The 25,977-nt window shown below is 39.9% G+C and overlaps 1 protein-coding gene across 1 annotated transcript in view; it reads right to left on the reverse strand.

Moving 5' to 3' along the window:
• AFF2 (AF4/FMR2 family member 2) overlaps positions 1-25,977 on the reverse strand; it is a 213,860-nt gene that overhangs the window by 26,228 nt on the left and 161,655 nt on the right. The window contains exons 5-7 of the mRNA XM_017819125.1: positions 19,882-19,968; positions 17,301-17,337; positions 16,999-17,050 (exon numbers count right to left, since the gene is read on the reverse strand). Coding sequence (XP_017674614.1) covers positions 16,999-17,050; positions 17,301-17,337; positions 19,882-19,968 — 176 coding nt within the window. The remainder of the gene's footprint in view (positions 1-16,998; positions 17,051-17,300; positions 17,338-19,881; positions 19,969-25,977) is intronic.

Genomic DNA, 25,977 nt, shown 5'->3' on the forward strand with positions numbered 1-25,977 from the left:
GAGATAAAAACTCTTAGAATGCACTGTGTTTACAATAAGCAAGATAGAGGACTCAAGTCTCTGAAGTGAGATAACTGTTCCCAAAAGGAGGGGAACTGAATATGGGACATGGCAGCCAATGGCTGAACCCAAAAGGAGGGGAACTGAATATGGGACATGGCAGCCAATGGCTGAAGTGATGGGGACAAGGATATTATATCGGTGCAACAGGTTTACATGTGTATAGTTTACAGAGGTATGAAGTGGGGTTTGTAAAGCTGCTGACTGCAGCTGGTGAAGTGGAAGGCTCAAATTCGTCAGTCTTTGCAGCCTGAACATGACCCATCAAATGGGGTGGGAAGCAGCGTGCTTAGCCTGCCAGCCACCCCCTAGGAGGGTTTTACTCTGCCTCAGCTTTATAGAAGTGCTGAGATTCTGCTTCGCATCGCCCGACTCTGTTAAAAAGGGGCTGAAATAACCCCTCTAAGCAGCGTGAGAATTCTTCTTTTTGATGCGATAAAAAACGTAAATATGTGTTTCTAACCACTGAAGACAGCAAGCTTTGGAGGGCTTAAATGGAAAAAGCTAGTTTAGATTGAGCCAATTCTGGGTATTGCCACACATGTCAAATAGCACTTCACTTGACAAATGGTCCCAAAGAAATCTATAGAGCTATTCAAGGGGTATGGTGGTGTTTGGTATGAGTAAGGAGATTAGAATCTGGCCCTTGTTTTATTTTCAGAGAGATTTCAAACATGTGTTTGTTCTAATTTTCCCTTCCTTCTAGGTTAGAATACCAGATTGCTGGTATTCACTTGGCTCGGCTTTAGAGGCAGAGGGATGTGAAAAACAGCACCAGTAAAAAAAATTATAAACTCTCCAATATATGACCAAAATAGTTTTTTCCCCCCGTAAAATATGTGGCATAAACGAATTCCATAATGATGCTATGCGTTATAAAAGTTTTATTGGCACTCGTTTGGGATTACCCGCATAACTCACTTGTGAGTTCACTACTCGTGGGTAATGCACTCATCCCAAATGCATGCTAAAAACCAGCTTATGTAAAAAGTCCTATTAGAGTTTAACAGAGAATAACAGTTTTTTTACAGAAGCCTCTCACAGTACAGAGGTCCATAGAAATTATAAAAATCTTGGTCTATAATAGGCAATGTTTTCATTAGGTTTATTCCAATCATCCCATATTAAATTCTGTAAATTCTTAACCAGTGACATGCATATCCAATCTGCAACTTTACATTCTTCCTCTCCCTATTCACAACTTTGTGCCATATCATACACATGTTACTGGACCAAGAGACAACAGGTCAGCACAAAGACATAGTGCAAGAGTCCTTGCTTTAGCAACTGCACTGTCTAAACTTAAGAGGCAGGGAATGGGAAAAAACCATCATTCCTATTTACAGACTGAAAACAGAGACATAATTTCCAAAAGGTCATACAGGAAGTCCCTGTTAGAGCTGGAATTAAAATCAAATTCTCCTGAGCACCAATCTAATGCCTTAACAACAAATTCATCTTCCCCCAACATCTGTGTTTTACTTCACCTACTGTATTCCATGCTCATCCCTGTACCCTTTAAACATCTCTCTCTAGCACTGTGACATGATTAGTATCTGTTTTGACTTAAAGCATCACACACACACCTGCACACCTGGACAAGTCAACTCATGAGGAGCATGGGGAAGGCTGTCAGGCACTCAGTGCGTCAGGAAGCAACAGTTCAGTTTTGCACAATGATCATTACCAAGCACCTAAACTTGGTAAATGCAGCCCGGGGCAATTCCTGAGCACCACAGAGAAAGCTGCAACAGAAACAGGAGCAGAGCTGGTGCTGACTGGGCACAGTTAAGCTGATTTTCCTGTTTTCTTTCCTACTTTCCCCTGTTTTCCTCTCTAAATATATTCTGACTCACATCCGTGCCTGTGAGGACTATACAGCCAACAGTAAAACCTCCTGCCCTGCCACATCCAACCTGAAATATGACCACCAGCCAGAGAAGTTAAAAAATGTTTGTACAGAATTAGGAAGAATTTCTGTAATTAACCTAAATTTATTTTTTTTTCTGAAAAAAATGGAAAAGGGGCACAAAAACACCCAAAAAACCTGATTATTTTCTCTAAGTAAATATTTCCTCTCAGTATTCAGGTGAATGTTCTGTGAAACAGGCAATGTTTTATAGATAATATTTTTCTATTAACTCACATATGAGAGAACTCTAAACTTGGTATGAATTAAGGTTAACCCTCAAAAGAAGCATCTAATATGTCATTATAGCAAAAGATCGAAATTAAGAAAATGCTTTAGTGATTTGCTAGGTATATTGGGTATTAATGCAAAATAGTTATTTCCAAGGAAGATGGAAACAGTAAATAAGGAAAAAGTTTGTCCTTCTAATCTTTAGAATGATTTCTTACCTAAAGATACACATATCACCTGACTTTCAAACACTTCAGAGCAAGCAACTTTTTCTAAACCCGAGGAACAAACCTGCTATTAACAATCTCAGCAGTGCCTAATAAAAAAGCACTTAAGCACAAACTGTACTTAATTTATATGACAAGTAGCTATAAGTTATCAACCCCAGAATCCTGTGCAGAAATTAAATATTCAGTTTTTCTTTACTAATTCAAGTAGGATTTTTATCCCTCAACTGTGCAAGCTTGACAGCAGTGGAAAATTAGTCAACTCAACCCTTCAGCAAGAAACTGTACCATGGAGGGTGCTGGGAGGAGGAGAGATACAGGGAAGTCAGAAAGGTAGAAAGTCTACAGACTTTCAGAGCCCTCTCAGTTGTCAATACAGGCATAAACATGCCATCTGTTTTCATTGAACCCTTGGCAAAGCTATCAAATTGCTGAAAAAAATTATTTTTAGCATAGGCAAGTCCATTGCTGAAATGGGCTAGAGCAGGAGTGGAAAGTGCCTGAATGAACAGAAGAGATCTGATGTGCTGCATAAATGTTGAGGTGAAAGCTGTAGGAAGGACAAACACATGTACTCTGCTTAGAATATATTGAAAAAGAAATGTCAGAGGCCTGGTCAGGCCAGGGATGGGGATAGAAAGAAGGAAGGTAATAAAGCAATAATCTCAGGTGCAGCTCTGGAATTACCCAAAACCTGCAGTGTTCTGTAGGGATTTTAAAGAGCACATTTAGAAAATTTGTTGGGAATTAGGAGAGCAGGGTCAATAAAGTTAAACTCTGTCAATAATCACTCCTTAGTATGTACAAGGATCTTCCACCACAGTGCCCAAGGGCTACCCCTGAACTTAGAACTGAACTTCTCAAATTTAAACAGACCCATTTATTGTAGCAAATCATTTGAGAAAACCTTATTATGGAAAAAGACCTAAAAATAAAGCTGTTTTTTTTTAACACCCAGGACTGAGACCCCCCCCTCCCTCCTCCTTGAGACCATCTATGAACCAAACTTTGCCAAGAGGAATATTTAACGAGAAGTTTTCAAGTCATTAGCCCGGCCATAACAGCGGCTGCAGGGATTCTGGAGGCTGGAGCTGGCCACACACGGAGCGACCAGGTTATCAAAACACAGGGGCCAGCTCCAAGCTGGCTGGGGCAGCACCCACGGGTGGCCAGGGAAGGAGGAGGAATCGCTCTCTCCCATACCTGCTCATCTTCACACCTCTGAAGCATGAAGGCAGTGCCCCCAGCACGCCCAGGTGTGCTGCAAAGGCATTTTTACCTCCCTGTGAGCACACATGCTGGCAGCACCGCGCTCTGCCCCGCTCAGCTGAGCATCCCCCCCCAGCACTGCCCCCACCCGCTCCCGAGGCCATCATGGGACATGGGGACACACCAGCTCTGGCCTGGGAAACTAGTGCAGGGTGACACCACAGCTGTTCCCACGGCTCTCATCCTCACTTTGGAACATCACCCCAGCCTCAGAGGCTCAGCCACAGGCTTTAGGGATAAGTTGGCGTATGGCTTTCAGGAGGAGCAGGGATACAAAAATTCACTGCAAGCTTACATTTTACTCGAGTATTTATGCAAAGCATGTGTTCAAAGTTAAAAAGCTCTCCACTTCTGTAATTCAAAACATTGTGGTAGCTTGGGACACTATTAATGCTGCATTTGTACAGATATTGACTGCCTGAAACAACGGCCACTTGAAGCGTTTCGCTCACGGTGAAAATATCTAAGGGGAAGGGTGGGAGTTATGTGCTGTGTGACTTCAAAGAGAAAAATAAGCCATTTTTTGTTAAAGAGAACTACTTAAATCATCGAAGTTTTCAAGAGGGCTATCTAGGCCCTGGAACTGGATCTTGCTCTTTTTTCTGCAGATGACATTCCAACAGTCTTGTTTATTGTCAAATGGCTCCATGGTGCTAATTTGCAATGGTATGTTACCAGAAAACAGTAAATGCCCAGAAGCACTTGATAAATGTGGTTCTTGAGAAGGAGCTTCTTGGCCCTCAGATGAATGAACTTACTCTGGTAAGTTCAGTGAGATGTCTTTTATGACTAAGTGTACTGAGATCCTGCTCCAGTGTTAATTCATCCAGTTTATCCAGCAACACAATAAGGCCACTACCATTCATACTTGTAGCAGATTTAGCTTTTGGGTGTCATACAAAAGAATACCCACTCAATTTCAAAAATTTCAGCTTTAACTGCTAATTTCAGTCAGAATATCCCACAAAGATGCCCTTTGTCACCCCCCATACCAAACAGAGTTTTGCTGTTCCTTTTTAAATGGCCTGCAGGAACTCATTCCTAAAGCAACTTGCCACTGAAGTCCTAACCTGGTCAGGCATGAGATAACATGCACATGACGTTACAACCAAGAGCTGGCAACACAGCACACTTGAGTCTAACCTCCACCTCTCCTTCTTCCTCAGCAGGAAATTTTGTTTCAGCACAATTGAAGATTTTCTCAACAAAACCCCACCAGGTTTTCCACAAGCGCATGTCTGTCAGCGCCAAAACACATCGGCACCATCTGGACTGACATGAGTGCACTTGGGAACTGCTGGAGTACCCTGAAGGATGTCCTGGGCAGGCACAGCAAATCCCAGTGCACAGTAAATTAAGAAAATGTGCACATTTCTGCATGGGAAACATGACAAATCTGTGACAAATGCATTGAATTCTGCTCACAAACTTCATGGGACTTGGTGTTCACAAGCACTGAACAATCTGCAGTCTAACACCTTGAATGTTTAATACTGTATCCCTGCTTCATTCTGCTTTCACTTTCCAAAACCCACTGAAATCAACTGTGGTTTGAAGGATACTAAGTCTAAACATTTTTTTTTCCCCCCTGAGTACAAGCTCTGAAGCTGTAAATTATTAATATAAATAATGGGGAAAATCTGTCATGTATAAACAATATAAACAAACAGTAACAACCACTTAAATTTGTTAATCTGAGAATTTCTTTTCTCTGATTCTCTTTCACAAACAAAATATTTTTTTCATCAGGCAGTATTCATTATACTCATCCTTGGTGTAGTTACAAGGCAAAAAATGTGGATTATTGATGAAATAGATCATAATGACTCTTTCCAAGCCATTATCATTTATCATTTAAATGTGTATTCAATGAGCTTTAATCTGCAAATTTGTCACGATTGGGAGCCATTATGATTTAACAGATTCATTGTGTTTGCTTTATTCTTTTTTTGTAATACAATGCACGGCGTGTGCTCTGCAGGCTATGCATGAAGTAATTTCACCTGTCTGAATGGACTTCTAAAAAACTTACTACAGATGAACAGCAGCTGCTTATTAAGGCCCTCAGTCTCTAACAACACAACATTGCTGAAACACCATTTCCTTATACTAATAAAGGAGTCCTGCAAAATCTTCATAACCAGGTATATTGCTCTTTCCTCTGAAAAGTCTCAATCTCCCATTACTTCCTAAGAACAGCACCTCAAACAGTCATATCCGAGATTTCAACCATATAAATTTTCTCTGATCTCCTGAATATGTACTTTTTCTACTGGCTGAGACAAAGCAAACAAAATCAATGAATGCTCTCTCGTTAGTATTAATCAGTCTGAGCTGTGTACCAAGCAGCCAACCAACCTCAGTCCTTGTGTCATGGGTTTTTTTTTAATTCACAAGAGTCAATGATAAGAACAGTGGGTAATACTTTGGCTAAAGCAAAAGAGCATAGGAAGTTCTGTACTTTGGAAGGGGGAGGTGATATTGGATTTTTAGCTCAGTGTTTGCATAGCTGCACAAGTTACAAACTGCAAGAAATGTCAGCAATTGGAAATACATGAGCTCTTACTGGGTTTTGGCTATGGCAGATTAATTCCATATCCAGTCTGTATATAATTCACTTAACACCTTTTCTTACTCAAGTTTTGCAATTTCCTGAACAAAATCCCTCTGAGAGTGAGCTGCACTCTCTGAGCAAACTCCCCTTGTAGCCACCAGGAGCATTGCTGTTTGCTTTGAAAGAAGACATGATGGGTAAATGCAGAAACGCTTATCAACCTAGAATTCAGATCACCCTCTGGTTGTGATCCCTCCTTCCTTCTGAACATCATCCACGAACGCTGTATGGTGGGAAGGCTCCTCAGCCAGGCACGAGGCCAGATGCCAACAAGGGATCAGAAGTATTCCCACGCAGCACCGTTCACCTCACGCCTTTTCTATTCGCAGCAGGCGGCTCTGAACTGGCTCAGGGTGCTGACAAGGGGGCAAGTGATACACACATGATTGACAGCTGTGCCAAAATTAGTTGCAAACTGTGGCCTCCAAAACATCTGTAAAACACTGTGCCCCTCCAGTGAGAGCAGCCTTGGTGCCTCACCAAGGCACCACAGGGCTGGGAGCAAGGAGGCTCTGCCTGCCGGGGGAGGTGGGCTCCGACCGCCCCTCAGGCCATGCCTGCAGGCTGCTAAAAGGAGTGACAGTGCTGAAGGCATTCCTCATTATCCATCACAATACTGTAATTCCATAAAAAGTTAGTGGATAGCTTTAGTAGGACTGCATGACACTCACTGCACTCTGCCCAAGTGAGGTGCATGTGGGCACTTTCATTCCACCCTCAAGCATTTTTTGCCCCAAGCTAATGAATTATTCACAGATTTTCTGAGGACAGCTGACTTTTGCCTTAAACACAAGTATTTTCAAGTATTAAAAGATATGCATCTAAAAAAAAAAAGGAATCATCTATTGGGCTTAACACAAAATAATCTCACATAAAAAGTATTTTTTAACAGCACATATCTACTTTATGGCACTGGTCTCTTAACTTCATGCTTATGAGTTAGGGAAACAGCCCCTTGGTGGATTACTTTTCATAGTTTGCTCAGTAATGTGTTTACAAAGCCATTGTTGCAACAAGATGCTTATATATTTTGATATACAGTCTGCACTACAACAGTACATCTTCAGAGATTTCATGCTTATTTCAAAAACCTATTTAAATGGTTCTTTACCTTCTCTCTCAGCAAAACACAGCTTTATTGCCAGATACTCCAGGGCTCCATAGTCCAGTCTGACAGTAATTAAGGCAGAATTAGTGGTGTTTTGCAGGAAATGGTAACAGTGGCAAGTGTTCATCAGGATGGGTTGAATTCATCTCTGACAGCAACTCCTCTGAAATAACTAACTTACTCTAGGAATTAAGTCAACACTTGAAATTTTAAATAATGGCCTCTATTTTTAACTGTCTGACATTACTGAAGCACATAACTCAGAGCCTGAGAAATGTTAAATGGATTTTATTTTCCTTTGTTAGCAAACTGCTCATCTACTCACTCGCTTTCTACTGTCTATCAACAGTCTACTCCAGAAACCGGTGTTTTGTTAAGACCACACAACACATCATTTCAATGCAACCTGCCCTTGAGAATGGACACTATTAGTGATAAACATTATCTCTAAGCAATGCAATGAACGATACAAAACACATCATGCAAAATTTTGTGTTTGTGAACATCCATAATGTTTCCTCTGACTCCGTAATTCTACACTACACCAATACACAACAAATCCAATACTTGGGTAGTAGTCTAAAGAAAACTAAAGGTGGTTTTCTTTTTTTCCGTGCACACTTTCTACTTGAACTCAGACTCCAAACGTGGTTTTGGGATTTTGCAATAAGTTTAAACACTAAGCTTTGTCAAAACTCTCTCTTCCAAAAATTTAATGTCATCTACCTAAAGCTGTTAAACTTTCATCTAGCTATATATAGTACTTACAATCTAATCTGATTCTGCAGCAGTTATCTAACTGTACAGAGCTCCTAATCCAATTCAACACTATCTATTTGTCCATTAAGAAACATCCTTTTTCTGATATGTAAAATCTACATTTTTATGTGGAATTTTTTTGGTGTTTTTTTTTTTTTTTTTTTTTTTGGGTAGAAGACAGCAATCCCTACAGGGACTCTAAAAGATGGGCTACTGGCTGCTAGGAGGCAGCATTCCCCTGTGTGCTAAGGGCTGGTTCTGGTCCTTGATGCCTTGGGAAAGGTGAGCAAGACTCTCAGAGCATCATCAAGGATGGGGAAAACCACAGGTTTACATGAGACTGTGTTGTGACCTGATCTTCAAGGTTATTTGATTATGGGATGAGGGAGATTCCTGGATAAAGCAGAAAGGAGCAGAAAATCCTTTAGGTGACCCTCAGAACCTTCTCCCTTCAGGTTACAACTAAATTCTGCTCTCCATGGGGAAAAAAACAACTTAACCTCCTTTAGCAGTGAAGGACTTGCACTATTATCTCCCTCTGACTGTTGCATTGATTAGATTGGAAAATGAGTAACTTTTATCACACTTGATCTGGAATAGCACTATCTAGCTTATGTTTATCCCTTTACATCTACAGAACAGATAATTGCATGGATCCTAGGAGTCAGACGAGACACTGTGATGTCTCTTTTGATCCCTGGTGTCAGGTTAAAGGAGAAAAAAACATAAAGTTAACCTGTGATTTAACACTGGCCACTGTCTAGCTCCTGCTGCCAGTCTGGTCTAGGGGGTTCAGGCCTTTGTGAGTTGTGTGTCTGGCTCCCTTCTCACCTGTGCTGGATTCAGCAGCATGAGCTCTGAATTGCAACAGATTTAAAAAAAAAAAAAAAGACAATTTTTTGGGGGGGTTTTTGCTTGTTTGTTTGTTTTCGGCTTTTTTTGCTTTCATTTCTCTCTTCCTTATTTTTTTTAGTATAGGGAAAGGGAGATTATTTCAATTAAGAACCTGTCACTGACATCTGTAAGCAACCTTTCTTCTGTTCAGTGCAGCAGTTGCAGTTTTAAGTTTCTCTCTGCTTCTGTCAGGATCTAATTTTCAAGGCCTCGTTGCCATGGCAGCAAGTTGGAATTTTAATCCAGTACTAAAGGTCAAGACAGGTCACCAGTTTCAGTTCCTCTTCAATCTCCCCATAAAGAGTCACAAAAAGAAGCTGAGATAAAGGTCTGACCTAACAAAAAATTCCAGTCTAGCACACAGCCAGACTTGAAGCTCTGTGATTTGTATAGGCTTTCGAATTTGTCTGGAACTATTGAAATTCATGCTAAATCAAATATGGGCAGCATTGATTTGCATTCCTCTCTCTGCAGAAAAGCACATATATGTCCTTAAAACACAGTTACGTGCATGAAATTTAGCAGGGACACCCAAAAAGCAAATACTTAGTGGAGTCTAACAGGTAAATAGATGTGAAAGCCACCTCTCATTACTGCATATATTTACTGCATCTGCAAACTCAGATGAGCCTGACAGCTGCACTTAAGTCTTTCTTGACAGTATGATGTAGATGAGCCAACATCTTTCTTTCAAAAGCTGTAAAGATCTTTTTGTGAAGCATTTTGACTAAACAAGGCTTTCCAGTAAGGGACAATTTCCTGAAAGCTGAACCACCTTCAGATTTTGTTTACTATTTTTATCTTGAAGGGTAAACAGCTCCCGCGGAAATTAGAAAACAATCAGTTATTTGCCAGTTTTCTAGGCCCCCTCCTGTGTTTCCATAACATGGATATTAATTAAACAATTGGTTTGCACCTACTGGAGTAAGGCTACAGACATCACCCTCCTCCTCCAGGGCTACATAATTTTTTTGGAAAGCTGCAGTTACAGCATTAGAAAAGTCTCAAACCACATTTTTCTGAGATGTATGGACACAACTGAGGGAAGCAGCTCTTCCTCCAGGAATTTAGAGCAGTAATTAGCCCAGCAGTGGGGAGTATTTTCCTTTTTCACCGTTTTGGAGGATGTACTTGTAAGGTACAGCTATTCTGAATCTCTGGCTCCAAGGGCTATCCAAGACAGAGGATAATGCAGTGACCGTGGCCTAGCCCCGTGGGGTGTTGTGAGAACTTCACTTCATAAAAAATAAGCCCTCTGGCCAGAAAATTGATAGGCTTTGGAGCCCTGCTGAGCCCTCTGCCCAAAGGATAATGGTAGCAATATAAGTTCCTCTGGATAGAGAGTGTAAAGCTGAGAAAAATGTGGTGGATTATTGGGGTTGTCAGAGGGATTCAGAGGAAAGATGCCAAGGATTAAGTTGGGATATTAGGAAAAGTGGCTGTTAGTCTTACCTAGGGTACTTAGGACACAAATTGGGAGTTTCTAGCCCACTCTGGTATTATGAATGCCAAGCTTCCTGGCAAAATTCATTCTTCTCTCGAGCTTATCACCCAGTTCCGATTACGGCTATTTTGCAGCATGGTGCAGATGAATCTGGGTGACAATTTTCTCTGTCTCAGGCTACTAAAGTCTACAAAGCCAGTAAGTCATGACAGGAAGAACGAAAGGGACTGGAGCAAAGAGCACTAAGAAGAAAAAGCCAGAGAGAGAAATGGCTTGGCTCTGGACAGGTCAGAGTTAAGACAAAGGGAGCAGGGTGAGGTCCACGTTATGGTGGCCAGAAAGCCAAGCAAGAAGTTTGCTCATATGTATTTTATCAGCAAGTGTGCAGGTCACCAAAAAAAAATAGGTAGGAGAGGTACTGAGTGTGGCTTCCTCTGCTCTATCCTGATTAAGTTTTCAGTTTTACTGAGGAGATTTGTTTTTCAAAGTGAATGTTTGAAGTCGCACTGAAGTTCGGAAGTGATTCCATCCCACAGAAATGTAAATTGGGAGGTCGGTTTGAGACTGGCCTCAAGCCATAAAGGCACAACATATGCTGCTGCCTGTGAAAAAGCTCTTTAAATACAGGGAAACCTGTGGCAGATTTGCAGGCTAACCAGTTTCCAAAATGGGAACTGATATGTAGCGGACAGGGAAATACATCAGGGATCCAACCATGTTACCTGTGTGTCATTTACCCCTCTCTATTAATGCTGACACTTCAATGGTTGCAGTTCAGTGATTGCATGCACTTGGCAGCGATGCAGTAGTGCATCCTCCTTGAGAACAAAGTGTTTCAGCTGCAACTCATTAGTGAGGGCAAATAAACGTTGAATTTTTAATGGGGGGTTATTCAGTATCGGAGGAATCTCAAATGGTTCAGTGCTCACTTGAGTTGCAGTCAGCAACGCTGGCAAGAATGCAGTTGGTTGGCTTGTTTTAGTCTTAAAGACAGTAAGACTCTCATAGGCGAGAAAAATTATTCACTGTCAATCAGCAAAATATCATAGAATCAATTTAGTTCTGTTCTACAATCTTTTAAACTGATTTATAAACATGTCAGGAGAAAGAGATCATGGAAAAGAATGTATTAGGAAATAACTTTATTTTGACAGGGAGGTTAAACTGTATGTGAGCAGCTGGATAATGAAAACAAATTAAAAGTCTAATTTAGAAATTATTTTGAATAATGGGCTTATCTTCAAATATACAGGGTTGCTAATGACAGCACTGGTGTTTAATGTATTTCACATCAGCTGAAATATTTAGCAAGTTTGCTTCTATAGGCAACTGTCCACAGGAAATACTTGTATATTTTATTCCAAATTACTTAGTTTGCTCAAAAGGCAAAGCCTGCAGCAGTGAGAAACAGAAAACCACAATCCTGACTATCACTGCTCCAAACCCAAGAACTTATGAGGCCAAAGGATGCAAAGCAAACTTCTAACTTACAAAACAAAACAGTAAATATGAAAGATGAATGACACCTTCTCAAAAGAGACCCTTCCATTTTCACTTGCTATTTGTCCCTTTAATACGGTGCACTGGAGCTCTCTAAAGATTAATGGAGTTCCAATTACATGCCACTGTTGTTTCACTTATCATAATTTGTACATGGCAGTGCGAGGCCCTTGTATTCATGACTTTCCCAGTTTACCCAGAGGGAATATCTTTGGAACTTCCTACTTCTAACAAACAGGCATTACTTAGTCTAACGATTAAAGCTTGCCACGCTCGCTGAGTGAACGCGAGCTCTGACAGAAAGCAGAGTATCAACACTGCGGGATCAATGGACACTCCCACGCTTTAATATGGTTAATTACTAATACTAAGACTGCAGATTCTCCAGTGTGTTATACCTGGGCTGCACTGTGACTGGAACACAGATATAGAGTTGATACATAAATAGAAACATTCTTCCTATTCCAGTTGGAGATGAATTTTACATTTTAATTCGCGGTACATTTTTGGAAACGATGCATGAACATTGAATGAATCCAGTTTTTTTTTTTTTTTTTTAACTGATTCCTTTCAAGGTTAAAAATTCATCAGTGCTTCTTGATTTGAATGTTCTGAATAGTTTTGAATAACAACATTACTTGTTGTTGCAATATCCAGTATACAATCCTTGGTGTAAAATCCTCTTGATGTCTGATTACTCTTCATAAGGACCTCATGCTGATTCATTTCAAACTGTGAATTACCTTTAATTCATAGCTTGAACATGCTGCCAAATTTTGTTTTCTATGTGCCCAGGTGGCTGTCCCTGACACAGTGGAGAACTTCCAAAAAGCCATTAGATACTTATGAAAAGTAGTTAGATGTCAGAAGCACATTTCCATTTTCAAACATGCTTCCATGAAGTATTATGATAATATTTGGGATTGCAAAAGTGCTGGTATTTATTTGAATTTTTTTAGAATTTTTTTTTAGAACCGTGAAGTGAAATCCTGGCCCAACCAAAAACAGTGCTGAACCCCTTTAGAAAAAACCTTGCTGAAATATGACAAAAAGATTTTCAGCTGCTTGTTTTGGTTTTGAGTTCCCTTTATTTAGCTGTTCTTTAGTCCCCACACCGGTTGTGTATCATTAAGTATGATGGATAACAAAAACTCTATAAAGATAAAACGAGTTGGTTTTGTCTGATCCATAAAAATTTGCTGCTCTAAGTTTTTAATGGTTTCCGGTAGTTCACTGAGCCCATGAGAAGGGCCTTTTAATACTGTATTAATACAGTAAGTATAGGAAGTAATTTTATGACAGGGGAAGAATACCATTATGATTACATTCTTCTTTTTAGCTAGGCTTTTATGGAAACTACCCAAGACTACTCTGCAGTATGATTTCGAAACACAGGATGTGCTTGATTAAAAAGGTTCTGGGTGGTTTCCAACTGGACACAGGCCAAATGCTAACAACCAAAACAGAACAAAAGAACTGGATGTTTGAGGATGACATACTTGCAACGGTAATTATATAACAGAAACCCAAGTCATGAGCTGAGTTCATGCCCTCAAATTCATGGAAGTTGACAGAAAATCCTTCGCAGTGCAATTGGTTGCACCTTATCTGTTCCTGCTTACTGTGCTTCACAATAAACTAATCAGAGCAGACTGGCTGAAAACTGACCACACAAACACCCAGCAGAGATTTACAGTGAGTCTGAAATTAAAAAAAGGGAAGCCAAGTGCTGCAGATTTACATAGCCTGATTTCAGCTTATAAAAACTCACCACGATATACACACATGGATGCACATTTTCATTTTCAAAAGTTTTTGAGTAGAAATTAGGATCTGAGGTGAGCTATATGTACATGTACTCATGTACAATACTGGTGCAGAATTTAGACACAATCCCAACTACTCCACCTTCTATTTTACCTGCTGCAGAGCACTGGGGATTGGGTTTTTCCAGCATGTGGATGTAACAAAGTACATTGAAATAATATAAAAAGGATGAAATTTGTATTTCAGAAAGCTTTACTTAGACAAGAAGTCATGCATCTTGCATCATCCTACAAAAGCAGCATGTTGGTCAATTAATCTATCTAGCGGTATATTGACCCCATTCTTCCCCCTACAAGTTGCATCTGAAAGGTTATCTTGCAAAGATCATACATCCCTTTGGTCTGGTCTTCCATCATGCCAACGTTCTTATACCAGACTTCTGTAATGACACACAGGCAGCTTGCCTTCTGGAGCAGAATGCAGCATCATGAAGGTAAAGTACCTTTGTTCTGCATTCACTCAGCTAGTCATGGTATCACTCAGTGATATGGTGAATGCAAGCACGTTACTACCAACTCCTATGGATTTCTAACAAAGTCAATGGAATCCACAGGACTGTCACTAGGACCAATGCAAGTGGAAAAGGTAAGTTTCACTTGAATTGCCCGTGAACTTAAAGTAAGTTGGGGAACAGTTAGAAACACATCCAGGTTAAAAGGACTCTGAAAAAGCATACAGATCAATGAAGCCAAATTCAGTCATCTGATCAAACTGAAATACAGATAACAGACCCCACTGACAAAATACATGAGGAATTGGTGGGGGATACAGTTTTGAAGTCAGTGACATCGTGCTGCGTGCCTGACAGTGTAGCAACAGACGTACCCGGGGAGAAGTTGGACTGTAATTTCACTCGTATGCTTCAATATCCCTGAAACCTATCAATGGTCGAAAGAATAAACCCTTCTTAATACAACTGCGGTCTGATAAATACTGTATTATTAAAATACACAATGACTGCAGACTCTGTCCATCAGAGTTTGTTTGGATCACACTATCCAGCTCTCCTTGGTACCATTATGTCTTTCTGCCCCACTCTCCTCTTTAATTTCATTATGTCCTCAAGTCCTGTAATTCCCTGTGAAAGTGGTGGTAACTGCACACGCAGATCTAAGAAACAAATTGGCCTCGTAATACTAAGTCTCACAGTGGACTGTCTTCTAACCTCCCAAAGCCCTATGGAAATTCTTAGAAGCTGCCTTAACAATTTTTCTGCAGTAAAAGAGAAAAAGTGATAGTAATGGGTTAGCTGATCTTCATTTGGAAGCTAAAAATAAAAGTAGCTTTATTGCAGCTCTGATCTCTCATGTGTAAAATCTATCACCTACCATAAGAAGGCAGTTCATTGCAGCAGAAATCTGATTGATAGTACTGGAACTTTAGATCAAGCAGCAGAACAGAGAGCAACTGGTTCATAAAATGTACTCAGTGTCTTCGGGTTTTATATCAGGCTTCCTATAGAGAGCTTTGGTCCCATTAAATGCACTATATACCACTGAGCTCTGAAGCACTGTTCTTTTGAAATTCAGCTTATAACTATAAACCATGATTGACAAGTATATTACTGTTGGTTACAAACTATTGAAATATCGTATTTTATGGTACACTCACTAAAATATTTTTCACAGTGGAATCCAAATACACTTGCTTCAGGAGAAAAATAATTTTAAGATGTAATAATATTTTTTTTTTTACTTTTTTTTTTGCTATAGAATATGCTTGATGTTAGATTTGGATCACTTAAATGTTCTGAAACATGCATGCACCCATTCTGTTCTGTTACCAAGAACAGTGGGTACTGTTGGCTAGATTCTTTACAAAAAACCAAGCCATTACTGGAAACCAAATAACAAAGGGCAAAAATTAATTTGTTACTAAAGTTAATAAATAAATACTATTCGCAGAAATTAACGTATATATCATTAGCATTCCCATCCAATCCTCATTTAATCTGAAAAACCCATATTTAATTTTAAAATTGAGTTATTCGTTCAGCCATGATTTTGTAAACCTTTACTCAACCAACTTCATTTGAATGAGTACTTTCATGACTTGAGTTTACGAGTAAAGAACTGGACCTTCAGAGTCAGGTGAGTAAATCAATGGATTTTGCACCCACATCTAGTCTAGTCCTGCATTTCTTACACGGTCACAGACAAATCACTGAACTCCAACAAGTCCTTTCCTTTACATAAACTTGCACTAAGAATATTTAAATTCACTTTAAAAACCTTTGTAGCTATCGTGGCACTGGTTTTTTTTCCCCTATAGAGATTTACTTAAAATAGTGTCTTTAGTAGATAAAGGGCAACCATTAGAATAATTCTGAAGTAATTTTAAATTAAAATATTATATTTATGCAAATGTCAGTTAAGCTAGTTAAGTTCTGCATTCAGTACTTTAAAACTCTTAAACACTAAAAAAACCCAGCAGCTCTGAACTGAAATCAGACCCACACATTTTCATAAGCATAAAAAAACCCCCTACTTTTCAAAGTTGCTATTTAATTCCCGTTTGTAAAATACTTTGAGAACCTGGGACAAAAGTAAAAAACCAGTTCAGTCTCAACTCATTGCTACATTACTGCAGCCTTACACCAGAGAAGTACCAAAGAGAAATGGGTTAACACAAGGGAGAATCAGCTCTTCCACAATTTTCAACTGTCATATTTATAGATCATCTGTGATTTTCAGCTGTTTCAAAGTGTATGAAACTCAAGAGTAGCTTTTCAACACCAGCTAGTAGAATTATTCTGTATGATGTGTTTTACTCTCTCTCACTGTATGAATGTGAAAATTCCTGCATCATCTGTTCATTGGGTTGCATTTTCTATTGTAAGAGGCTTAGTATCTGATGAGAGAAGCATAAAAGTGATTTAATTTTGGCAAGCTGTAGAACTAAAATCAGCATTATTTCTGCTTAATAAACTCATCTTTCACACATACCTCTGTTAGCTAATGCTTAAAAAGAAGAAACAGTAATAAGCACTGAAAACATAAAACTGGTTTATGGCTAATTTTTAAGGACTACTGAGAACACCTGAACACGAGGACAAGATTATGAGCAGAGCTAGATTTTAGTTACCTTTGGAGAAATAAGCTCATTCTTTATGATAAATTTAAAATGAGATTTAAAGCTGGAAATAATAATACTTACGACTTTTGTGGCACTGACTTAGTTGCAACTTTCCCTGCTGGATCACTCCACTCTGCAAACAAAGGAAACACATTTTCAAATGTCAAAAGATTACTGTAGAATTAAAATGCACCCAAAGCTGTCAGCCCATCTAATTATACTTGGTTTCACAACATGCCACAATGCATAACATGTAATAAAAAATGGAACTGATCTGCTTTAGCACCACAGAAATTAATTTTTTAGCCTTTGTTTTAATGTTGTTAAGCAGAAAAAGAAAATACCCAACCCTGACTGTTAGGACTAGGATGATAAAGACCTACTTTGTACATTGTATCCTGAGGTCAGATGTTGGGAGTCCTACAAAGAAGAACACACAAAATGTCAGCATTAGTTAAATAAGATGAAGAAGGTAAGATATATCTCGGCTTGCTGGATTAAGGGCATTGGCGTTATGCAAACGGGGAAGGAGATGGTACAGGGAAGGGATTGTGGGATTGTTAAGGCAGCACCAGTGACATTAGTTTAAAACAACATTAACTGTGGAGACAGAGCACCACTGAGGGAGCCTTCACAGCTCAGGTAAGAGCTTGTCCTCAGCTGTTGTAAATCCACACACCCCTGTTATGGAGACACCACACAGGTTTATACCCACAGCGGTCCAAGCCTTTGCCAGGCTTGGTCATGGATGAGTGTATGAGCCACTCAGGATGTACAATTTAGAAAGCAGCATGAATGCAACTATGCATTAAATTCAGTGCCATTGCCTTTCTGTTGTTTGATCTTACTGCCTGGAAATACAGTAATCTTTTATTGACAGCCACTGTTTTTATTTGGGCTGTGACACACAGGATTTGATAAAGACGCAGGAAGTACATCTTCACTCAATGGAAATTGGTCCAAATCCAATGAAATCAATGGAAGCACAACAACTTTAAACCAGCAAAGAATCTGGCTTGCAACACTGAGCATGCTAATGCCAGGATTCTTGTTGGTTCATAATAACTAAGCTGCTTCCTTAATGTCACAGTCTTTTCTTGCTTAGCTTTTCTCCAGGCTTTATAGTCCACAGTGATTGTCATCAGCTTTCCTTCCAAGCAGAGTTTGATCATTTGAAATTAAGGTGTTATTTACAACCTCATCTTACAGCCAGGCACTACTTTGCTGGAAGTGTTAGTTCTGTAGGATGTTAAAGTCATTAAAGCCCTCACTGCACTTCCTCTTAGGGCATTATTAGTTCCTAATATTATATTGTGCTGTCACTCAGTCCCTTGTGAAGTAAATAATGCCCTAAGAGTAAACATGGCACTTGAAATTTGAATGTCAAAGGGATAAATTGTTCTGATAAGTTCCGCCTCTTTTATCACACTTTTTTATATATGTTTCTCATGAGGATACCTTTTTTAATAGCCAAATTGAGAACTTCTAATAGTGCCTGTCTCTGGTTTATATGGCTGCACAATCTAGTCACATCATGTCCTAAATGTATAATTTGGCCATCCTTGTATTTTTTAAAGTAAAACTAGTAAACATGGAAACATTTATGTGTTTGCCTATTTCCTGAAACATTAGCTAAAAAAAAAATAAATAAAAATTAATCTAATTTATATTTTGTACTGTAGTGATACTGTCAAGAATTTTAGGATCAACATTTAATGTGCCCAGAAACTAACTTTGATGTGGATCTTAAAAGTTCAAAGCCAACTTAATAGAAACAGAAAAGCAAACCAAAACTTTAGCTTCTCTGAACCTACACTTATACTGCTGCCAATGGAGACAGTGGCAGTCTGCAAGACTCAAATCAGTTTCTGTAGGACCCATCAGAGACAGAGCACTAAATTAGGAGATGGTATAAATTTAAAAAACCCTGTTTCCAGCGGGCAAAGACCTGAATTCTCACTGTATTCACACAGTTCACCTAAAAGGGTTCAACTGACTTTCAACCAATTTGCAATGAGGAATATACTCTTGGAGAATTATGAGCCTACACGAAAGATGGAGAGGGACTTTTTTACAAAAATCAGTAAGAGGAAAATCACAATACAGCTCCTAAAACAGGACATGATTGCTTGAACCATAATGTCAAGGAGTACCAGTTTTATAAGATATTTTCCAAGGTCCTGCCTTTAGAAAGAAACTTTTATGTAGCTCCATGACAGAATGGCATAGATTTCCCACCCTGGGGAAGTTCTCCCCTTCCTCAAACATCATCAGCTCACAGTTATTCAGGTCCCAGCAAGAGACAGCTCCAGCAATACCTGCCCTGGGTATGAGCTCGATCCCTAGCAGTGTTATCAGAATCACAGAAGGCAATACTGAAGTCTGGGCTAAAAGAATGTTCAAATCAGACCACTTAACAATTCACTGCATGTTGGGTGAACTACAGGTACTCTCCAGGCATGTGTTTCTGATGTGGCAAGTGTTGAGTGCCTGCCTTTAACAAGGCCAGTGCTGAGGACTGCATTGTCCAACCCTGTGTGCCCCTGGGGTGTGACACAGGCAGATGCCATTGCACTCTTCACATCTTCACACCTTTTCAGCCTCAGTAATCTGACCATGCAGCCTAAACCTCACCCTGCAATCAATCAATAAGTGGGAACAAGCGACCACTTCAACCTTTTCATTGCTCAAATAATAATGGAGGAAAATCAAACAAAGTATAGTGTACTTGATTTAGAAAGACTCCTCTAACAACAGAGATAAAGTTTACTTTGTTTCCACTGTATCTTCTGCAGCTTTAAATAAGCAGCTCTACTAGTAACAACAGTCTGATTGGGAATTTCCAACTAAAAATAGTATTAGAAATTTTTGAAAACGGGACCAGTTACAAAAATAAACTCTCCAGTGAAGCACACTCAACAGAACAGAATGCTAATCAGGTCACTGGCAACAGCCTACTGGTACCTTGCTTGGGATAGAAAACTTGGTCTGCTCAGCCTTGCCGGGAGTGTGAATAGCAGTAAGAGGAGGAGGCCAGGAATGGGTCATCTCCTAGGGAAGAAAGAAAAAGTTTTGAAAACAAATTCATGTACATAAAGAAGAACAAGGGCTAAAGAGGATGATGTATGCTCCACTGAGCCTGGAGATGCAACTGCTCAAGGAAGTGACCCCACCATCACACATCCTTCTATCACAGCTGAACACCTCAACTACCCAACATGCAGCACTTCCTCAGAACGACAGCGAGGACAGGTTGCACCCTTCAAAGTGAGACTTCAGCAGGTGGCAGCTGATTCCACCTCCACGGTCAGGCTGTCAAGATTTATGAATAGAGCAAGGTTTTACCTGCAAAGCCCAAGCAGGAAGGGGACCCTCCTGCACAGCACTGGATGGAACCCTGTAGAGGGGTGCATGGTGGCAAGATGCAGCCGTGCGGGGGTTTAGGCAATGCTAGTTTAGGCAGAGTTTGTAAATGCCCTTCTAATGAGTGTGTTTTATGGTAGATTCTGCTACTTTCTCTCTTATCTTTGTTTTTAATTTAATAAATATCCAGAGAGGCAGTAATATTTGTCTCTGGCATTATATTGTATCTTTGTTTTGGTTGTTTTTCTTTGCCTACAAAGCTCAGAAAAGAATTCTTTCTTGAGGCAAGGGAGGCAAAGAGCAAAAGAGGGTCTAATCTAGGAAATTTTATGTTCAATGGCCATAATCCTGACATCAGTAAACTTCCCAGCTGCTATTTCATACTGGTCAAACCCAGGGCCATTCCCAACAAACCTTATGAACAGGCAAAATTCTGTAGGTTACATGACAACCACTGCAAACGCTCCACAAATAAAAATATAACATACTACAATTAATTAAAGGAAATATAACTGTTGTCAGAAGGTCAGTGTGCTGGGTGCATTTCGGCTAAAGACATGCCCCGGGTGACTACAGCTGACACTAATGTATAATTTACTGAAGATAAAGCCAGCAAGCTTCAGATCTTCAGTTATCTGTCCCAAAGTATGTGTCATACAAGAGGTTAGGAGAGAGAAGGGAAAACTATGCACCATGGTCCTCAGTCGGGGGACAGGCAGACATATAAACTTCCCCCAGCTCCTGATAGGCACTAGTGGTTTTGGCCCATCAAATTTCTACCCTCAGTAACGCTGCTACTGCAGTGAGGGCTGGCTGAGCCATGCAAGGGACACGGCCCAGGATCAACCACCAGGCAGAGAAACCCTCAACCAGCCTTGGCAGAGGCAGGAGGGCAGGGCTGGTCCAGCACCATGGACACACACACTGCAGCCTTGGGCAGATGACCAGGGACAGGGGAGGTGCAGATGCCTGTGCTCCTGAAAGAGCTTCTGGGTTTCTGCTGTGGAAACCCAGGGCCCGTTTTCATTGCACAAAGCCCAGACTGTGGCACTGAGGAGGAAAGGAGCAGCTGGTGAACAGCTCATCCCTCCCGGTGCGTGAGGCTGCAGCAGCCCAGTGCCATGACAAGAAGTGCACTGTTCTAGTGCACTGATTGTCTGACCTCCACACAGGGGAAGGCAGAAAAAGATTTAAGCATCCGGTGAACTCTTCTGTGAGATAATATAATCCAAATCCTGCACGCTTCTGCCAAATCCTACGCCATAGATGTTGCTTTGTGGCAAATCTCTTCATAGCAAAACGATGAAACAGAGACTGCATTGCATAATTAAAAGAGGGCCAGGCAGTCCGGTTGAAGGCAGAAATGAAGCATATTCTAGAACTGCAATTATAGGCTTGACCTCAGTCTCCTTCTGGCCACAGATAAAAGGCTGTACAGAAAGCCTGGGATTCATGGGAAGGTGATGTCAGTAAACATTTCAGAATATTCACTGTCAAAATGCATCTAGTATCCACTGTGTACCCACTTGGCATGTTAAAGTGTAAGCAAACCTAGTCATCTCCCTGTTAGGGGACACCTGAACATAAAATAGTGGGAAAAGGGAAAAGGAGTCTGCTATTTGAGGAAATTCAATTACGAGGTATGAAATCCTTACTCCACTGAGGTCAGAAGCAAAAGTCAGGTTCAGAGAGTTTAGGACTACCCAATCTGTGTGTTTACAGAGTGACCTTGTGAGCATCAAGGTCTATTACAAAGGTACAAGCTAGTTTCATTGAAGCATTTCACTTCAATTATCACTGCAACAAAAATTATTGGACAGAAAATTCCAGATAGGATCACACACGCAAAACAGCACAAACATTGGTGTATAAGCAAACACTGTGTGTGGAAGGAGTGAGAAAGTATACAGTTGGTTAAAGAAACATACCTACATCTACCTACAGAGCACTGTTGACCAAAGAACCTTGAATGATGGTAGAGAAAGTTTTGAATTTACTCATCTGAAAAATGTCACTTCCAAATGTCTGGGCAGCAACCCCACCCCGACCACCACACGGCTGCACATCCCACTCGGGCAGAGCCCTGCTGAGCTACAGAATGACACCCAAAAATGGCACTGCACAATTGTCAGGAAAGGGTCAAACCCCCACATCCTGCAGGGGTGTGACTGTCTGCTTAACTCGGTTCCTACTCTGGTCCTTAAGCACAGGCACATTACCCTGGAGAATCAGAAGAAAGGACGTCATTTGTTTAATCATCCACGTGACTTCACCATTTTTTGCTATGCCCCAATTTCTTCTGGAGGTCCCTCATCTTTAAGTACTGGCTAAGCTCTATTTTGTTTAGCTTGTGAAATCTGATATATCTACCTTCTAATATGTTAAGACTACAAAGAGCCACACAGACAGTGTGTGTGTTGTGCATGTATCCATTAAGATGTGTCTGTAGCCACCTTGGTTTGTAAATATTTGGGAAAGCAGGCAGGGAATTGCATTCTTTTTTTTTTTTCCAGGAAAAGTTAAAAAATTTTAATCAATCCAAATTTGGAAGTATTTAGAAATTCCTGGAAGTAAAAATAATAAAACCGAGCATATGAAATGCTTTAAAGAGGAATTTAATGGAAACAAAGTAATCCCACAAAATTGAGTTAGGATTTATTTTCACATGGTTTGGACTTAAAGTAATTCCAAAATCATGTTAACTGTTGGAGTGGGTAGATGACTGCTATGGAAGCATGCATTTTTTTTATAGACCTGGAGATTAAATGAGAAAGTAAACCTGCACAGTTTGTTGGCTTAGAAGTCACTGTGGTCCTCTGATGTAGTAACATCAAGCATCCTCCTTTTCTGAAAATTATTTAAACATTGTTTTAATTGAGTCCATGTGTTTTGTTTATTAGAGCTAGGCACGCTCGTCTCTTCAGCTAAGTCTGCTTTTTTCAGCTATAAAAGCCCTCAGGTGAGTAACTAAGAAGGACACATGCAGATATGATCTAATGAATCACCCAAAATACAAATACCCCAAGCAAACCTTCTAAGGGCTGCAGAGGTACAAAGCCAAATCATGATTTAAATGGAAGGAGAGGACTGGGGAAGGATTCAAACTTGCAAGTTTCTAAGGAAAAGGTCAGAGCTAAAGAACTGAGTACGGGGGATATGGGGCAGATGGTAAATAGCTTTACAAAACCAGTCCCTAAAATTAATAGCTGCCTTCAAGATTTATTTCCTGTCTCCATATTTCATTTTTTCCATCATTTCCTTCTCGTTCAAAAGAAAGTGTGCCGTGTTTTTAAGTACAGATAAAAGCACTGAGCCAGGCTCTAAGAGGTCATTATGGAAAAAAGAACCAGGATTGTGTACTCTGCATTCCTACAGAGGCAGCTTCCCTTCCTACAGTGCACTCTAAACTGCTTAGCCTGATCTAATTTGAAGTCTCCCAAGATACAGGGCTCATGCTACCTCCCTTGGGAGAACTGAGGGGAGACATGAGAACAGTCTTCAATTACAGAAGGATCTGTTCCTAAAGGAGAGAATAATCTGTTCTCCAGTTTTGTGGTGGATATGAACTTCAACTGCAGCCAGAAAAATTCCAGTTAGACGCAAGAAAAGGCTCTCTAATGGTGAGGATTCTGCAGCACTGAAATAGATTGCTCAGAGAGCTACACAGACTCCATCTGTGGAGGAACACACTTAAGAACAGATTAGAACACATCAGTCAGGAATGGCTTAGGCAGAATTGATTCCTACATTGGGACTGGGATGCATAGTAGGTGATGAGATTTCTAAGACCTTTCCCAGCCCTTTTCCTTGTTCTGTAGTTTTGATAGATCTCTGTTGGCCAAACCCTATCCTTACTGCCTCTCTTGTGGATACATTCACAAAAAAGCAGCAGAAGAAAGCAACAATTCTGGTGTTTTCCTTCTGTGGCCACAAAGGCAGTCTCAGGACTGACACTTTGCCCAGATCATTAGAGGGCAGCCAGTGGAGCAGGAGGAGGAGCAGCCCCACACACACCACCAGTAATAAATGCAATGTGAGGCCACTGCTGCTAAAGAGACTTTATCTGTAGTATTCTCTCTGTCAAATGCCCTTCTCAATCCTTTTAACTCCCAGCTGAATCTGTTGCTTTAAACTTCCTCCAGTTTTTGGTGACATAGTATGTTAAAGTTGCATTCAGAAAAAATTAATATGTGATGAATAGATTTTCTAAGGTTATTACAAACTTGATGCTACAGCTGGTGCTAAGCAACCTACTGCCTTGATGGAATAAAGATAGCCAAGTGATTTACCATTTATTAAAGACTCTATTAATGATTTATTAATGTTTTATTAACTATTTATCAATGCAACCTTAGTAAAAAGCGTGTCTTGTTTCACAGCATCTTTCTGGTTTTTGCATTTATACAAACCTGATCAAACTATCTGCTAGGAAGCCAGTAATGCATGAGGGGCAGCCACATTTTAAGTGTGTGATGCATACTGAATTAAAAAACATCTCAGCCCGTTTCATCTTTGAAAGAAAGGATAAGGAATGAATGAATGAATATATAGACACATTTATACATGGACAAGCAAATGACACTAAACCCTAAAGGAACACAAAGGCGATAACCCGACGGGTCGTTTTCATTCATATTCCTTATGAAGGAATGGAAAATTGGCAGGAGCAGTTGGGAATATCCTGATCAGTAATCTGGCCTGATTTATATTGGGCTAAAGGCTTCCTTAGGAAGGGATTTTGACACACTGCCAGTATTAACAGGGACATGATAGATAAATTCATGAATATACATTTGATTATCATGTTTCAGCATTTAGAAAAAATTCTCATCATCAAAGGGATACCACACCTTTTTGCCTGTAAGAGAAAAAAAACCCAAAAAAACAACCAAAAGACTTCAGTGATGGTCTCCAAAGAAAGCAATTTTTTTCTGGTATGAATGTTAAGGCAGGAAACACTTTCCTCATGCAAATGTTTTAGCAAATTTATTATGAGTGGCTAGTGCCCAGTACATATTTTTGAAGGAACAATGTGGTGGCATCTGCAATGATGTCTTTGTCATACTAGAATTTATCTTGTTGCTGTACCAAAACCTGCCTGAAATCCATTTGGAAATACACTGAATAAATGCATGAGTTTATTATTGAAAAAGAAGAATTTATTCTACAAAAAGTAACCATTTCCCTGACCATAACCTAAACCACAGCGTTCACCTGTGGGTTTTATCAGTGACGACAAATAAGTTCCCTTTGCCAACTGGGGATGGTAAATTATTATTCCTTTCCATATTAACAAGAAGGGGACAGACAAAAATTATATTCAGTGAAAATGAATATAGAAATTGCTTTAGAAGCCAACAGAATTTGACTATAAACTTTACAACATATGTTTTCCTTTCCTACTTTGTTAACATTTGGAAATCCACAAAGAAATATGGACATTTTCTTTTTCTGCTGAGTTTCTCCATACTCTCTGACTCCAGTATACCTCAAACTTTCCAATATATTTTCCTCATGCTGTAGCTTTTATAACTAATAACACTCATATTCTTTGCTTAGAGCATTTACAAGACAATAAAAAAATAGTAAATCATGATTGATGTGCTTACTTCTCTAACCAATCTTGTGTATGTGAAGAAAAACAATGCTCCATATTATAGTGAGAAAGTATCTCAGCCCAAGAAGCTGTTTTAGGGG

This window comes from Lepidothrix coronata, unplaced genomic scaffold (genome assembly GCF_001604755.1).
Source record: "Lepidothrix coronata isolate B3197 unplaced genomic scaffold, Lepidothrix_coronata-1.0 Scaffold73, whole genome shotgun sequence".
NCBI lineage: Eukaryota > Metazoa > Chordata > Aves > Passeriformes > Pipridae > Lepidothrix > Lepidothrix coronata.